At 43.9% G+C, this 17,907-nt stretch overlaps 1 protein-coding gene and 2 pseudogenes across 1 annotated transcript; 1 reads left to right on the forward strand and 2 right to left on the reverse strand.

Annotated features, from left to right (window-relative positions):
* LOC119278802 overlaps positions 1–17,907 on the reverse strand; it is a 148,162-nt pseudogene that overhangs the window by 49,353 nt on the left and 80,902 nt on the right.
* Positions 9,415–11,233, reverse strand: LOC119278803 (glucan endo-1,3-beta-glucosidase GV). The gene is made up of 2 exons (XM_037560146.1): positions 11,102–11,233; positions 9,415–10,449 (listed from the first exon to the last, which is right to left on the reverse strand). Exons 1-2 carry the CDS (start codon positions 11,106–11,108, stop codon positions 9,506–9,508), a joined length of 951 nt encoding a protein of 316 aa, XP_037416043.1. The 5' UTR covers positions 11,109–11,233; the 3' UTR covers positions 9,415–9,505.
* Positions 15,631–16,373, forward strand: LOC119278805 (annotated as a pseudogene).

Below are 17,907 nucleotides of genomic sequence, written 5' to 3' on the forward strand. Positions count from 1 at the left end.
ATATAACAAGCAAGTCACATTACAATACTATTATGCGTGAAAGCATGTACGAAAACTAGCATTGACCATATCGTCATAATTTCAAGCGAGTGTCCCAACTTACCTTTAATGTTGCTGATCGAAGATAAATCGACATTCCATCGGAAAGTTCAATGTTGTAATCAATATTTGACCACCACAATAATCCCAGGCGTAAGCTTCCACTATCCGCTTGCTCTTGTGCAGACTTATTAGTAGCACCATTGGCTCAGCCTCCGAGTCTACCGTTCATGCAGGATTGCACAAGTTGTTGTCAAGGATGTCGTGACTGCTCTTATTGTTGGAGTCACCCATCCACGAGAATGAAACCTGTGAAGTCTGAACACATCTCCAGTACCTCCGATTAACAAGGGAATAGGGTGTGACCTAAAATTCTAACAACAATAACAACAAAGCTTTCAGTCCCAAACGAGTTGGGGTAGGCTAGAGGTAAAACCCATAAGATCTCACAACCAACCTATAAGATCTCGTGACCTAAAATTCTAAATTGCGTTTAAATGAATCTGTTTTTACTATACATGGTAATAGCATGGCCAAGATTGAAGATCATACAACTTACATGTGAAAAGAGTAGTATCAGGAATCATCCTGCTACTCCTTTTCCTTATAACGTTGATAAATATTTTGTGATGAATGATACGAGGGTTAAGAGATCCAAAGCATCATGAATAGAACGCCACAAACAGCTTGGTGAGCGGACATGTAAGGAATAGATGTTGAATGGACTCCTCGTTGCAATAAAAATAACATATTGTGCAACCCTGTCAGTTACGCTTTTTTAGATTGTGCTTGGTTATGTCTACGAGCCAGAAGATAGCAGCATCATGGCCCTCCTCCCCAAGGATCACTCGTCTCGATGAGGTTAGCTCGGGGACCATTCAGGAAGAGCTGGAAAGCAAGGTAACCGAGTAGCTTTGCCGTGACGTCCATTGTCAAAGACGGGCTAACCTGTAAATTGATAAAACAACTAAAGTAGTTATCTGAATAAAATCGCCCTACATGAGAGGGCCTTGCAGTGCATTAAGAAAAGTACAAAAAAAACTGATGACCAGAACCATAAAAGTGAAGCTCTAAACTGTAGACTCAATGGATGGCGGCTTGGTCGGTTAATCACCATCATTTCTATCAGCGTGAATATAATTGTGCCCTCTTCAGACAGACTTGAACAAAATACTGCTACATTGACAAAAGTTGTTGGCAGCTCACAAATGCATTTCCTAGTGTGTTTTTGTTGTGGAAAACAAAAGCTCAATTATTTTCAATAAAGACAGAGCCAGATCTCGTAAAATATAAGTCTCGCTGCAAAGCAGCAGAGAGACTCAATATTGCAACATAACATAAGAAAACAATCATTGGTGTGTATCTTTTTTACCAAGGATGGTGTATTGCCCGATTTAAAAAAAACAAGCATGGTTTTCTCTCAGGCAGTCACGGGTAATTTAACTTGATGCAAAGTATGCAACAAAAGAAAGGAAAATAAATTGCTCTGCATTGTCGAGTAGTCTTCATTTCAATACTTTAACTATACTTAAGGTTATGTGCTAGCATAAAATGAGCTGGTTTTGTTTTTTGTGATGTTTGCTGATGCCAGGCACATTTCATGAGTGAGGAAACGAGTCCAGCCGTCCATTCATTCTGTGTTCTTTTGGGAATAACCTAACATTGAATTCAAGTTTTCTTTAGAAAAAATAAAATCATTCCATAGTCCACATAGATAACCTCAATACGGTGGAGGATAAATCTCTCTCTCTCTCTCTCTCTCTCTCTCTCTCTCTCTCTCTCTCTCTCTCTCTCTCTCTCTCTCAGTGAAAATAAAATTAAAATTAGGACATAAAAGTGGCATATGGACTACGTGCCTATAGCTAGGCGCGGAGGAGCGCGCCGTCCCCTTTCGTACTGTTGAAATCTGCATACCTAAGCCTAATGTAGATTGCGTGAAAGCCTATCCAAAGACTATCACGCCACCCATGCGGGGTTAAAACATCCTTGATCAGTTGCTCCAAGTGTGTATACACCATCTTTTTTTCTTAGGGAACACCACCTTATAATAGTGGAGTAATTTATCATCCTTGGCTACCTAAAGTGCTTCCACATAAAACAAAACCAGTATAGTTTCATCCTATGGATTGGAATCGGTATATGGGCAAAATTATAAATTAGGGGATACCCTTTGCAAAGGTCACTCCCACCTTCCCGAGTTGCGACAAGTTGTGCATTGTATGAGCTCCACTTGTCGCAACCTGAGAGTATCCCCCTTGTTTTATATTCATTTATTAAAATATTTGATCTCTTCATCCGTGCGTCCAAACACTACTAGGGAAAACCCTAACAGTAGCGCGGGATAAAAGCCTAGCCGTAGCGCTGGGCGCCGCGCTATTGTTGCGGTTCTACAACTAATATTTAGCAGTAACATGGATTTACCAGCGCTACTGCCAAGCATTAGCAACAACACTTTTTCCAGCAGACGCTACTGCTAATTGGCATTATCAACAACGCTTTTTCCAGCAGACGCTACTGCTAATTCGTGCTACTGTCGGGGAAGGTGGCGTCAAATCGGCTTCAGGAGGGATTAGGCGTCTCCTCCGAAGATCTGGCATTGCATAACCCGATGGAGATCGCATGCGAGGGACGGGGAGGAGTAAGATGAGGAGGAGGGAGTGGCACGGCGAGTGCGCGCAGCGGTGTTCGGCGGTGATTTGCGGCGATCGAGGGCGCCGATGTGTTCGCCAGAGAGTAGGGTTCGAGAAGAGGAGCAACCTCCCGCTCTAACCCAAATTCAAATGAACATGCACGATGACCATCTGATCTAATTAAGTGTCATGTTAGTGCAATTAAATTAATTCGAAAATCTTAGGACAACAATACCCCTAGACTTAAATGTAAAAGAAATTTTGGTCAAAAATACTCTTAAGCTTTTATATGGCCTAATCAGTCTCATCCGTTGGATCGCTCGTATAATACACATACTCTCGTATATTGCAATGCACCGTAAAATTTCCCCATCTTTTTCTGCTGCTCCGTACCCCACTGATTAAGGAAAGCCCTGTCATGATGTGGTGGCCCCACTGGAGCCGAGCCGTAGCATGCACGGATCCGCATAGGCGGCTAGCTGTTCCGGTCAATCTTTGTCTACTGCGACAGCGGCAAGGGGAGGAAGGCCCCCTACCAGGACACCGCCGCCCAGCTCGGTAAGGAGATGGAAACCAACCAACCAACGTAGCTACTCCCTTCGTTTCAAGATAGATGACTCAACTTTGTACTAACTTTAATATAAAATTGGGTCACCTATTTTGAAACGGAGGGAGTAATACATATGTTCCTTTCGCCACCGGCTTGCTCCCGGCTCAATTCTTGTATGGGAGGAGGGAGACTGAAACGGAGAGGGGTAGCCATATAGAGACACCAATTAAGCTATAGTTTTCAAGTGTATTATAATATAAACTAGGGAGTAGCTCTATGAAACTGAAAACTATAGCTTAGAAAAATAATGAAGAGTAGATGATGATGCCCACCCAAAGGCGTGTCTGGTTTAATTAAAGGTCAGGGAAAACCCACCTTCATAGAATAAAAGAAACACTAAAGAGGTTGCTCAGCACATCTTTCCTAGGACTTTGCTCCAATAACACACTTTTTTTTATTAGATAAAATAGCACACCTTTGATTGGTAGCTGTACAAAATAGCACAAATCTACCTTTTTCTTACTTCTACACGTACAGGCCCATATGACATATTTTATAGGACGAAATTGCCCATGGTTATGGTCGATCGAAACGATCAAAGAGCACAGGAGGCGGAGAGACGAACTAACCAGTGCGCCGCCGCCTCACCGTGCCTCCTGCCCGGAGCGCCATCACCTCGCCGCGCCTCCTCCCCCAGTGCGCTGCCAACTCGCCCTGCCTCCTTCCCGCGTGCTGCCAGTTCTTGCACCGCTGCCAGTTCCTACGAGGCTACGAAGCACGGTCAGGTCGCCGTGTCTTCTCCACCGTGGCACCGCGGCACCACCACGCCATGTCTCCTCCCCCACGCGCTGCCCGTTCCTGTAGAGGAGGCGTCTTCGTCGGCCACCACCTTGCCAGTCTAGCGGGTCCTGTCCAGGTTGCTTGCTGGCCGCGTTGGAGGCCTGACTGGAGCATGTGTGTCGCTGCTAGCCTGTACGTGCTGGCTAGAACCTGCTGCAACTGCTCGCTGCTCTAATTGCTATCTCTAACAGTAGGTGCTCACTGAAGAAGATAGCATATGGCTCAAAACACTAGTGCCACACATAGACACACTACAAGCTTTGATATGTATGCATGTATCTGCTTCTGCAGTCACGAGAGAATATTAACGCTTCATTTTTTTCTAAGGATTCAAATAATCAAAATACAGATTGGATGGATGTAACATGTATTGATGTACAGTTCTGTTGATGTGGAAAATGATCAAAATTTCGACAGTTATAATCATCTCAGCAAGATGTGGAGCGTTGGGAGATGAGAAAAAATTGGACGAGGCAGCCGTGGGAGAACCGGCAGCACGTGCACAGGAGGCACGGCGAGGCGGCGGTGCGACGGGAAAGAGGCACGGTGAGATGAGGGTGCTCCGGGCAGGAGGCACAGCGAGGCGGCGGTGCGACGGGAAAGAGGCACGGTGGGATGACGGCGCTCCGGGCAGGAGGCACGGCGAGGTGGCGGTGCGACGGGAAAGAGGCACGGTGAGATGACGGCGCTCCGGGCAGGAGGCACGGCGAGGCGGCGGCGCACTGGTTCGTTTGTTTGTCCGCCTTCTGTGGTTTTGATCGTTTCGATCGACCAGGAGCCAGGTGAAACGATGGATGGGCAATTTCGTCCTAAACAATATGTCGTATGGGCCCGTACGTGGAGAAGTAGCAAAAAGGTAGATGTGTGCTATTTTGTACAGGTACCAATTAAAGGTGTGCTATTTTATCTAATAAAAAGAAAAGTGTGCTATTTAAGCAAACTCCCAGGAAAGGTGTGCTATTTTATCAAATTGCTCTGAGGGCCACTGTGCTAGTTTACTTAAGAAAGAAAACCCTACACAAAACCATGTACTATCCATTTAGCAAGAGAGGTAGAGCAACAATCCATGAGCTATCCATGGAGTATATGCCCGGTACAGTTTAATCTGCAAGAAACCTTCTCATAGCACGTTTCAAATTCTTAAGCTTCACAATGTAGGCACTGCCAGTAGGTAATGTTTCTACAAATGACAGGACAGATATTCAGTTTCCAACCAGAACTAATATAATCTTGGCAGTAAAACTGAATAACGTTATTCTTCAACTCCCACTCATCGAAACCAAAAATTAAGCCAGTTGGTGACAGATGCAGCGTGCTGTGGTTGCGAACTGCCATCTAGGTCTAGTTTATTAATTTACCTTGGGCAGACATGGATTAAGAATCGATTTATCCAGAACCCAACGAAGCTGGTCAGTGGTCTGCGCGTTGTCATCATCAAAATTAGGAATAAATAATTCCAGACCCTCCTTGACGATCATATACCATCAAAATTAACAAGAAATATTGATCGCTCGTAATGGTGGCTGCACCCAGCATTGAAAAAGAAATACAATCCGCCATGTCTCAACCGATTTCTGCATCTGAGAAAGCAAGACAAGTTACTACAACCAAATGGGAATTACACCGTAGTATAGTACACTAGGACTCTAGAAATCCGGCACCACACTTCAGTAGCTTGTTCCTTTTCCAAGGAAACCATGATCATTAATTAACATGTCCATACGATTGTTTCATGTCATAACCATGATATCCTCGCACTGATAACACCGGATCACTTCTGCACCTCTGCCATTGCTAGAAACTTCTTTTCACTGCAGTGAACTTGGCGACCAGTTCATCCATGTTCGGCAGGCACTCCTTAGCACGCTCGTCGCCGGCATATTCTTTCGCCCAGCGGCACAGAGCCGGGAACTGTTCATCCGTGAGTAGATTCACCCCGGAGATCTCTTCGAAGGCTCTGAGCCAGCGAGCTAACCCACTGGCTGCTATGTAAACGAGGCCAATGGAGTCGCCTCCAAAGAACCTCTTCCCCTTGAGCCTTCACCGTCACCGTATATGCTCATCACCTTCACCGTCTCACTCATTTTTGCTTCCAAATTCTGGACCTTAAACTCAAAGCTCTGGACTGCTTGCTGATATGAATGGGTCAGGGGATGCTTTGTTGCCGTATCTTCTCTTGAAAGGTGAGATGTGTAAAGGTGGGGAGAGAAAGAAACTACTCAGCTGCTTCCTTCCAACGTTGAGATGTGTAAAGAAACCTATTCGATCCTCACCCCAATAAACTTGTTCTTGGCTTAAAGCATCTGTACAGGTTCAATGGAGTTACTCGGGAGCCACACATGCAAGTATTTTAAAAATTTAAGTAAGCGCCTCGAGATGATGCAAGCCATGGGATAATCAAGCCCATTTTATATAAAGCTTCGCTTCAACGGAGTTAAGCGAAAGCCAAAGATTTTAAAAAGTCTTGCAACATTTTTAAAAAGATAGCAAAAGTTTGTGTGAAAATAGTGAACATTTTAAAATTCCAGAAACATTTTTTTAAAGAAAAAGAAAAAAATACAAGAGGGAAGTAAAAATGGAAGAATTAAACCTGTAAAAACTAAGAGAGAGAACAAATGAAGACCAAAACAAGAATTTACTAGGAACCATTTTGAAACTCGACAAACCATCCACAAAGCCTTCCCAAAACCCTGCAAACAGGAAATGCCTTTTGGGCCAGCCCAACTTCTCTCGTCGCTATTTGGGCCAGCGAACTTCACTTGATGTGTGTGTTACTCCGACATCTTATTGCAAAGGGCGACAAATAGGATTCACTGTTTTCCAATGCAGGAAAAACTAAAAACCATAACTTTTTTCAATAAAGGATCCTTATTGTTAAATCAAAATATAATCACCGGTATATAGCATAATGAACATCTTCTTCAAGTTGATGTGTGGACATTTAGGCCAACCCACAGGCTACTAGGAGCTTCACGGTTATTGACGCATGAGCCTCTAGCGTCTTTTTCCTTTTGAGGCAAGGGACACTAGCGACTGCTTTTCTTGCGAAGTGCATAGGCCGGGAGCTCGGTATAACGGTCGGCTGGGCTGGGCTTGCCAATAAACACGACGTGCATGCACTCCCAGCTCGAGGAAAAACTAACTTTTGCTCTTAGGAAAACAAGTCAGAGAAAAATCGACAAATCCTGGTTCTCGAAAATATATCATGTAAGAAAAGTTCATAAACAATTGAAAGTGTTGTTTTAAAAAAAATTACATTTAAAAGGTATTCATAAATTTATAATTTTTTTGTGGATTTCTAAAATGTTCAAAAACTTTAATGCTCATGAATTTCAATACTTTTCAGGAGTAACGGCTTATTGAATTTTTTTCCTTAAGTCTAATTGGATTTTCATGATATAATACATTCTAACTATACAAGTTATACACACTGAAAGAAAAAAAATCCCTTTACCTTCTTGGAATCCTTTATTTTTAGTTTATTCATGTTTTTTATATAATTGATTTAATGCACCGGGGAACACCAATACTAACATGTGCACCTTATGTAAATGCCCATTGAGTTCACATATGACCAAACCTATGCATATCAGACCGCCGCCCAGATCTAACCACACAACAGTATGGTGCTCATATTAATCATTCCAGTGAAAATAAAATAAAAATAGGACACAAAAGTGACATAGGGACTATGTGCCTATGGCCAGGCGCGGCGGAGCACGCAGTCCCCTCTAGTACTCTTGATATCTGCATACCAAAGCCTAATGCAGAGTGCGTGAAAGCCTATCCAAAACTATGATGCCACCCACGTGGGGTTAAAACATCCTTGATCAGTTGCTCCAAGTATGTATACGCCATCTTTTTTTAGGGAACACCACCTTATAACAGTGGGGTAATTTATCATCTTGAGCTACCTAAAGTGCTTCTACCCAAAACCATTGGGTAAATTTTCATCCTATGGAGGGGTACCCTTTGCAAAGGTCATCATCCTGGGTTGTGACAAATGGTGCATTGTATGTGAGCCACTTGTCGCAATCTGGGAGTTACCCCGTTGTTTTAAATTCGTTTATTAAAATATTTTAGCTCTTAAACCGTGCGTCCAAATCATGAATCATTTTCACCGTTGGATTTCTTGTGTTGAGATCTTTGAAAACGAATCCGGGTAGGATTTCTCGCATTAATAGGTTTTGATGAACTTTTTTTCATGAAAAGACTGGAAGAAAAAAAACCGAGCCAGAAGCACTATTGTATTCCCACTTTTTTTTTTCCTTTTCTGAGAGACACAATTGTGCATCTCGCAGTAGCAAATCTGTGCCTCCATGAGAAACAAACTTGTGTCTCTTGTGGATGAAGAAAAAACAATTTTTATTTTTTTCGCGTGACACAACTGAGCCTCTCACGGAAAAAAAACTGTGCCTTCATGAGAAGCAAATTGTGCCTTCCGTGGAAGAAAAAAAAACTTTTTCAGAGGACAGTTGTGTCTCTCTGAAGCAAACATGTGCCTCTATGAGAGAAGCAAATCAGTGCCTCTCATGGAAGCAAAGCTCTGTCTCCATGAGAAGAAAATTTGTGCCTCTCACAGAAAAACAATATGTTTTTAAGGCAAATTATTTTCCAAAACTAGGGGTAACCAGACGAAAACAAAAAAGCCAAACAAATTCTCTAGGGTCCAAAAACGCATATAGAAAAATAAAAAAATAAAATCCCTATGGAGCTTCCATAACATGACACCTAGCACCGGCTAAGAGCATGCCAAGTGGCGCGCTCTCAACCCATCAAAACAGACCCTTAAGGGGATTCCGTGACAGGTTCCCCTCAGTCAATTACTCTCGTACATGGGTCCGCCTATTCTATGTGTCGATGAATTGTTGTCAAAAAAGGCACATGTGATGGCCCAACATACGCCACGGGCCACACCTCTTGTGCCAAAATAAAAATGGCGCTCCTAAACAATGGTAGAAAGAAACTTCTGGATCTAGACAAGTTTAAAACATATTACGTCTGTCTCAAATTAGTTATTTTAGATTTGTCTATATACAGATGTATCTAACACCAAAATGTGTTTAGATAGTTTCGTAGTTAGATAAATCTCCGACAGCTAATTCGGGATGAAGGAAGTATATTATTTATAATTAGTTAAAGACTTACATGAAATAATATACATCTAATATATCAAAATATGTCTGTTTGTTAGGAAAGAAATATTTACGTCTTTACACAATTCATGCATTTGAAAAAAAATGTTCGTTCATTAGTTTTGCAAATAAAAAAGAAACATGAAAATAAATGGAAAAGAACAAAAGTAAAAAATAAAACATAAATTTATTCTCGAGGAAGATTCGTTCATAGGCTACATTGTCACAAGCACACATCTATTTTTATTCAACTGGCAAAGCATGCATCTATGACACGCCACCTGCATACATAGACGTTGACTTTCGACTTATTAATTGGGGAAGGTGGTCGGGTAGACAGGCTGCTTGTTGGGGAAGAAGAGCCCGAAGTTCCTCTCGACCTCATCCCCTGGTTTCTTGTTCTCGTTGAACATGGCGAATATGTACGTCTCGATCGCCCCTGGCCGTTTCGGCGTGCCGTTACGGATGTGGTCGATGAGGCCCTGGTTGTAGTTCCGCGCATTGTCCACCGATGCCCCGAACCCGCCCGCCGACGGCCACCCGCTCTCCGACACCACCACTCTGACGTTGGGCGTGCCGGCCTTCTCCAGCGCGGCGTAGATGGAGTCGACCATCGCGTCGAAGAGGCTGGTGTAGGTCAGCCCGTTGCCGTTGTCCCTCACCGTGGTGCCCGGCTGCAACGTCGCATAGTTGAGCCTGATGTTCTGGCCACGGTCGTCCTTGTAAGCGAAGTAGGGGTAGACGTTGGCAAGGAATGGGGCGCCGGTGCGGTCCAGGAACCGCGCGATGGGCACCAAGCCAGAAGGGTCCCTGAACACGCCGCTGGAGGGCGGGAAGGAGTTGGTGATCACGTCGAACCTCACCGCCGTTGACACCTTGATGCTGCTGGAGAGGTTGGCGGACGCCAGGGCATTGTGCACGTTCTGCATGGCGGGGAGGATGACGCCCGTGTCGCCGGCGGGGACCTCGTTGCCAACGGCGATGTACCGGATGAGGACGTCCGGGTAGTAGGCCTGGACGTTGCTCCGGACCCAGCTGGCGGCATGTGACGGGTCGCGGGCGAGGCGTTGGACCTCGTCGAGCCCACCGACATCGAGGATGAGGAAGATGCCACTTCCGCGGAGGGCTGCAAGAGCCTCCTGGTCCGGGTTGTAGATGCGCATGGCGTGGATATTCCGGGACTTGTACAGTTGCACGACGTCGCTCCGCGGGGGCAGGTTGTCGCCGACCATTCCGTAGCACACACCATGCACGGCTGCACAAACATAATTAATGTCAGAACTTGTTTGGATAACAGATTCAAAAAACAAAATCATCAATTAAGGAGCATATATAAAAACGAAACTTAACTTCACACTAATTATATATACACATGGGTTATCTAAAAGTTGCCCGTAATATTAATTTGTGTAAGTCAATTATCATAGAGAAGAAGAAGAGGCGGAAACATTCTGAGGCCGAGTCAGGAACTCATGATTTCTCCGGAGACGGGACACCGCGGCTCACCATAGTGTCGCCCGTCGAGGAGAGGGTGGGGGCTCACAAGTTCGGGTCATTTTTTTCGTTTTGACGCCCCTTCGATTAAACAACGAGTGTCCTCGAGACACGGACGCCTGGTAGGGACGGTTGCCAAAGGAGGGGCAAAGGGTGGAGAAGGAGATAGAAGAAATATCTGGTGGAGGAAGAGGATGAAGGAAAGCCACTGGATTTCTATTCAAATTTTACTGGGAAATCGACCGATTTGAAAACGTTTTTCAGTCCATTTACAAATGGTCGATGCTACATAAAATTTGCAAAAGCTTTTGTAGGAATAAGAGCGCTCATAACTACATATGTGAGGCTTAATAAGAAAAAAAAATGAATCAGTACACTAGAGAGGCAGAGAGGGAATGGAGCATGATGCGTACCTCCCATTTTTGCTTAATGCCGTCAACCCGGATATACTCTGCTCGCTCAAATATGTGCTTTGTTCCTTGCTTGTTACCATAAGTGTAGCCCTTAGCCAGCCTTATATAGGGAGAGATGTGTGTCTTGTTCCATTAGCTAACCAGTTCCAAATTCGAGAATATTTCTCCAGCTAATGTAACACCAAGATGCCACTTGGGTTTTCCAAAAAGGAAGTGCCACTTGACCATGGATTAATTTGCTCCAGTTGCAGACCTGCGAACGTGCCATCTCTATCTCTTTCTATACAAAACTTTGGTAACTTGTTGGACTTGGCGTTGGTACGTACTAGATATTGAATCGATCAAACATGCACTTCTTTAGAAAAAACTGATAACGAGATCGATCAGACAATCATTAATAAGCAACCATGCCTTCTCTTGATAGGACCTTGACAAAACTTGATACCAATCCACGCACGATGTCAGTTGTCAAGTCTGTTCGGTGAGATCAACGGTGACTAAGATAAGATAATTAGTTGTCGTGTCTGTTCGGTGAGATCAACGGTGACTAAGATAAGATAATTAAGCCGAGCTCGACCTTAAATGATCACATGCTCAGTTTTAGTTTCCTGCACCCCTAGTCACTAGTCGACCGGGTCAGGATGATTAGATCATTCCTCAATAATATACGAGAATGGTTGTTCACATCTCAGTAGACTAGGTGCTGCGTGCACGCACGTATTAGCCGCCCCCCACGACGTCGATTGAAGGAAAATGATGGTTTACTGGTTACTACGTGTGGACATCGATGATCATAGTTATACCCCCTCCATTCCATAATATAGTGATACAGATTTTTTTAAGTTAAACTTTACAAATTTGACCAGGTTTATTGAGAAAACTTTGTGTTCCGTCACAAGTCGACGCTTCCGAGTGGACGTCATCACGCCATTTGCCACCAAGTGGACGTCACAAGTCGATGCTTCCATCCATTTTTTCTTGCTTTTGAACATTCAAAACGAGGCTAACCTTTGGGTAACCGTGGACGCAATGCACTGGGATCAAATCATGCTGGGAGAGTAGTGGCCTTGATATCTTTCTTTTCGCTTTTCATTGTAAAAGCAACTCCAAAGTCCTTTTTTTTTGCGGGGAACTCGGAACTCCTTTTTAATTGATGGATGAGGCAAAAAAAAATGGTCTCTGGTAAAAAAACAATTGGAGGACTAGCTTTTGCTGGTATTAAAGTTGAGGGACCATTTCTATAACATCGGAAAATTCAAGGGACGAAAATATACTTTTTTTATTATGTTACTATACGAATATATACCATGATTATCCCATGGCTTACATCATCTTGAGGCGATTACTTATCTTTTTAAAATACAAGTGTGGTTCCCGAGTAACTCCATTTAACCGAACCTCTACAGATGCTTTCAGCCAAGAACAAGTTTATTGAGGTGAGGATCAGAAAATTTTCTTTATACATCTCAACTTTGGAAGGAGGCAGCTGAGTAGTTTCTCTCCCCCATCTTTACACATCTCACCTTTCAAGAGAAGATACGGCAACAAAGCATCTCGTTCATATCAGCCAGCAGTCACGGGCTTTGAGTTTATGGTCCAGAATTTTGAAGCAAAATTGTGTGAGACGGTGAAGGTCCTGAGTGAATTTGGGAGCATATACGGCCACCGTATGGAGGTGGCCCTAAGGCTCAAGGGAATACCTTACGAGCTGCTCCTCGAAGACCTGCCCAACAACAAGAGCGAGCTGCTGCTCACGCATCCCCGTACTCCTCCACAGCGACATGTCCATCTGCGAGTCAGTCGTCATCGTCGAGTGCATCATGTTTTATATACTATCATGTGGTAGTATATATACTACTTTATCATTCTAAGTATGTTCATATACTTTATGTAAGATTTTCAAACTATACGAAAAAAATTGCTTGTGAATCCATAGTTTTTTGTATGTTTTGAAATACCTTAATATTTTACGTGTAAAACAATATACTAAAAAAGAGTACATACTACCTAAAAAGTAGATTATATACTACTCGGATATTCTTATATACTACTCCATCTATAAAGAAATATAAGAGCGTTTAGATCAGTACTTTAGTGATCTAAATGCTCTTATATTTCTTTACGGAGGGAGTACATAGCGCACGTAAATAATTTGGGTTTTGATAGATATTACATACAACATACAAAACAAACATGAGGGTGACTACCACTAGGTGGTAGGAAAGATTTGTCCTATATATTCCAATCCATAAAATGAAAAATTACTCCATTGCTTTTGGTAGCATCACTTTAGGTAGCCCAAGATAATAAACTACTCCACAGTTTTAAGGTGGTGTGTATACGGTTGGAGCAGCCGACCAATGATGTTTAACCCCACATGGGTGGCATCGAAGTCTTCGGATAGACTTTCACCCACTCTGCATTAGACTTAGGTATGCAGATGTGAGAGTATGTTCATTATGTTATATACCACTTGATTATATTTAATTTCATTTGAAGGATACTTACCGAAAAATGTTGTGTTTTTGTCTCTTTTTTTACTCGGGGTAGCCCAGAAATGTTGTGGAGTACATTTTTAGACTCTACGGACATTGACATGAAAAATGGTGAATCCTATTTATCGCTATTTGCGATAAGATGTCGGTGTAAAGCACATATCGAGTGAAATTGGGCTGGACAAATAGCACCAAGTGAAGTTGGTCCGACCAAATTCCTATTTCCACTGTTTTGGCGAAGGCTTTGTGGATGGTTTGTCTAGTTTTACAAAGGTTTCCAAAAAGTTCTTGTTCGGGTTCTCAGTTGTTTTCTCTCTTGGTTTTAATCATTTACATTTTTTGTTTTTTATTTAGCTCTGGTTTAATTATTCTTTTACAAAAATGTTCGCACTTTTTTCAAAAAATATGAAAATGTTTGAACAATGTTTGCATATTTCACAAAAGTTTGGGCAAAACTTTTTTTTAAATGTCCATTCAGTTTAAAACATATATGGGAAAATTCTAAATAATTCTTAAATCCTACAGTATTTTTTAATCCTTCAGGGAAATATCCAGCAAACCCTTCTTACAGAGGAAACTGAGTGGAAAACCAAAGGCAGAAGACGAATCTTAAAAACAATCACTCAGTACCAGCCTCCACACAGCCAGGGGCGGAGCCAGGCCCCGGGCACCCAGGGCCCAGGCCCGAGGCGTGGGTTTTCCCCCCAGCTATTACCTAGATAGATTTTTGTATAGGCCCAGGGTCAGCCCATCTGTAGCCCAGCACAACTGAAGGCACAAGCCTGGTGGCTCACACCAAGGACCGATCCACCACGCAGCCCTCCGCCACTACGCGAACGCACGTACGGGCATGACCTAGTTCGCAACCTCCCGATGCTCGTGCAGTCACGCCGCGTCGCCGCCTCCCTGCTCGACTGCTCTCGTGCATCCGTGTCGCCGTCGGCCTCCGTCCGCCGTCCAACACCAGCCGCCCTCCTGGCCTTCCCACTCCTTAGCAGTAACACCCTGGGCCCACGCTAGTCCCATCGTCCTGCGCGAGTGCGCGACGGCTGCTGGCTGCAGTCATCGTCCACCGTCTGCCGCCCTCTCCGCGCCTCACCACCCCCAGCACGGCAGCACCCCTAAACTGACCCATGTATTTAAAGGAGAGCTCTCTACGTTTTTGTTCGTTTTGCTGCTTGGATTTTGGGTCAGCTCTGAGCTGTCGTTTTTTTTTTTTTTGAAATGAGCTCTGAGCTGTCGTTGATACTATGATCTGCCTTCTGATAGCGTCTTTTTGCGCTTGGGATTCAGGAAATGGGAGGTGAGATGGGCATCAACATGAAGCAAAATCTCTTCCCGCTGGTAAGGCAAAGCACCGATGAAACAAACTGTTGATTTGGTACTGTTTTGTATCTTGCCATGTTTTATTTATTTTGTTGTATCATTAAGCATTGAATTTAAATTCTAAATATTGTGCAATTGAACCGTATTTGTACGTTTTTGTATGGGGTGTTTTTAAGGCAACTATAGCCTCATGGATGCTAAATTTTTCCCTCACGTTGAAAAAAATTGGGCCCGGGTCTTGTTCCAATCCTGGCTCCGCCACTGCACACAGCGCACATGCAACGACAAAGTACAAATTTCAATCTGGTTTTAATAATTTTCTTGTTAGTATACGATGGTTATCGCATGCATCCCTTGCATCATCTCGACCGCGACGCCTACTTTTCTTTAAAACACCATGCGTGGCTCCCAAGCTCCTCCATTGAACCGAACCTGTACATATGCTTTCAACCAAGAGCAAGTTTATTGGGGGTGAGGATCAGATAAGTTTCTCTAAACATCTCAACTTTCGAAGGAATCAACTGAGTAGTTTATCTCCCCCGCACCGTGACTCCAGTCAAGGAGTGAAGAGCTCAGTCTTTCAAGCTTCAAGAGAAGATACAGCAACACACCAATAGCTAGGTGGCCAGTGGCATCCCTATAAAGTACCACCCGATCATATGGGCATTCATTGGCTTTGAGTTTAAGGTCCAGAATTTGGAAGCAAAAATGAGTGAGCCGGTGAAGGTCCTGAGCGCTTTCGGCAGCATATACGGCCATCGTCCAGAGGTGGCCCTGAGGATCAAGGGCATACCTTATGAGCTGCTCCTCGAAGACCTTCCCAACAACAAGAGCGAGCTGCTGCTGACGTGCAACCCCGTCCACAAACTGGTCCCCGTGCTCATCATCGTATACTAATAACAAGACCTTCCCAACAACAAGATCTATCTGTGAGTCGCTCATCATCGTCGAGTACATCGACGAGGCCTTCGAGGGGCCGCCGCTGCTGCCGGCCGACCCCTACGAGAGGGCCACGGCCCGTTTCTGGGCGCAGTTCATCAACCAAAAGGTACCATCTTTTCTCCTGTGAACTTCTAAACAATATGTTCCTGTTCTGAGTTGTACTGCAGTTTGCTAGGCCGTTCTGGATGTCGATATGTATGGCGGATGGTGACAAGGAGGAGGAGGGGGAATTCTTCAAGGAGGCCAAGGCAAATCTGCTGCTTCTCGAGGGGCAGCTCAAGGGGAAGAGGTTCTTTGGAGGCGACTCCATTGGCCTCGTGGACATAGCTGCCAGTGGGTTGGCTCGCTGGCTCCAAGCCTTCGAGGAGTTCCCTGTTCTGCACCGGTGGGTGAAAGCATATGCCGGCGACGAGCGTGCTAAGGAGTGCCTGCCAAACATGGATGAACTGGTTTCCAAGTTCACTGCAGTGAGGAAGAAGTTTCAAGCAATGGCAGAGGTTCAGAAGTGATCCAGTGTTATCAGTGCGAGGATATCATGGTTATGACATAAATCAATCGTATGGACATGTTAATGATCATGGTTTCCTGGGAAAAGGAACAAGCTACTTAAGTGTTGTGCCGGATTTCTATGGAGTACTACTACTGTGTAATTCCCATTTGGTTGTAACTTGTCTTGCTTTATTAGATACAGAAATCTGTGAAGACATGGCTAGTCGATTGCTAGTAGATTCTTATGCAGGGTGCAGCCACCATTGCTAGTAGATTGAAACTGATGCTCTGGTTTTAGAGTGCTGTTCACTTATTTGTGACCACGAGTTCGTGTGTTGCTTTTTTTCATTTGGGATGTTATTATGTGAAGCTGTATGTAATTTGGAACTGCTGCACAATCTGATTGGAAAAATGTCTAACAGCTCCCGGGTGCCCCTATAGGCCTACACCTTCATGAACAGTAAATTCATATAAATTAAAAAAAAAATTAAAAAAAATCTGAAACTTTCAGAGATGAAAGATTATCAAAGGTTTGATGTTCCTGCAAAGTTTCAGCAATAAATAACCTTCGTGGAGCCTACACCCGCATGAACAGTACACTTGAAAAAACTACAAAACAAAATCAAAAAAATCTGAAATTTTGGGACAACAAACTAGATCAAAAGTTTTAGTTGGTTGCAAAATTTGGTGACCAAATAACATACGAGGAGCCCTCGGCAAAAAAAGAAAAAGAAAAATCTGTGTTCAAAGTTTTGTTCACTTTTGAGTGTTTTTTTTTGCTGAGGGCTCCTCAAATGTTATTTGGTCACGAAATTTTGCAGTAGGCTAAATCTATTGATCTAGTTTGATGTCAAAAAAATTTAGATTTTTTTTATCTTGTTTTATATTTTTTTTCATGTGTACTGTTCATGCGGGAGCAGCCACACCATTCTCAAAGTCTAGATAAGGGCGGCACGTAGCGTTTTCTTTTCCTTGCTATCAAAGAGCAGTCTATGTATTTATGCCTTGGATTCATGGCTTTAGTTTTTTCAGCATCGGAGGAGCTTGATCGCCCCGGTGGAAACATAGCCCTCAGCGCTCCATGCTAGCAGCACCTTGTTGAGGACCATCGCGAAGCACTGAGACTCGCACAAGATGAGGACCATCAATGCTAGCGGCTTTCGTACCTTGTCTTCAGCGATGGTTCGACTGACCTTGTACCCTGTGAGGGACAACGTGGTGTGCTGCACAGCGGCCTTGCGGACGGTGACCTTCACCATGTGGTTGACCACAGTTCCGCTGGTGAGGCCCTTGTAGTCGTCCATCAATTACAACCCAGTTGAACGAGGAAGGAGAAAAGTCTTGCCCTTGAAGGCGAATGAGTCGAAGGCCTACATGTAAAGGTTATCGGGGATGGATGGCGAGGGTGGCCTGATCCTTTCCGGACTTGAGACCGCCGCGAAGCATAATGTCCAGCTCCCACTTGTGCTTGACGAGCTTCGAAAGGCCTTAGACAAGCAGAGTTTGAGCTACACAATGTTTTTGCTACTTTACATGAAACTTTGAAGGATATAT

The sequence above is a fragment of the Triticum dicoccoides genome, chromosome 3B (genome assembly GCF_002162155.2).
Source record: "Triticum dicoccoides isolate Atlit2015 ecotype Zavitan chromosome 3B, WEW_v2.0, whole genome shotgun sequence".
NCBI lineage: Eukaryota > Viridiplantae > Streptophyta > Magnoliopsida > Poales > Poaceae > Triticum > Triticum dicoccoides.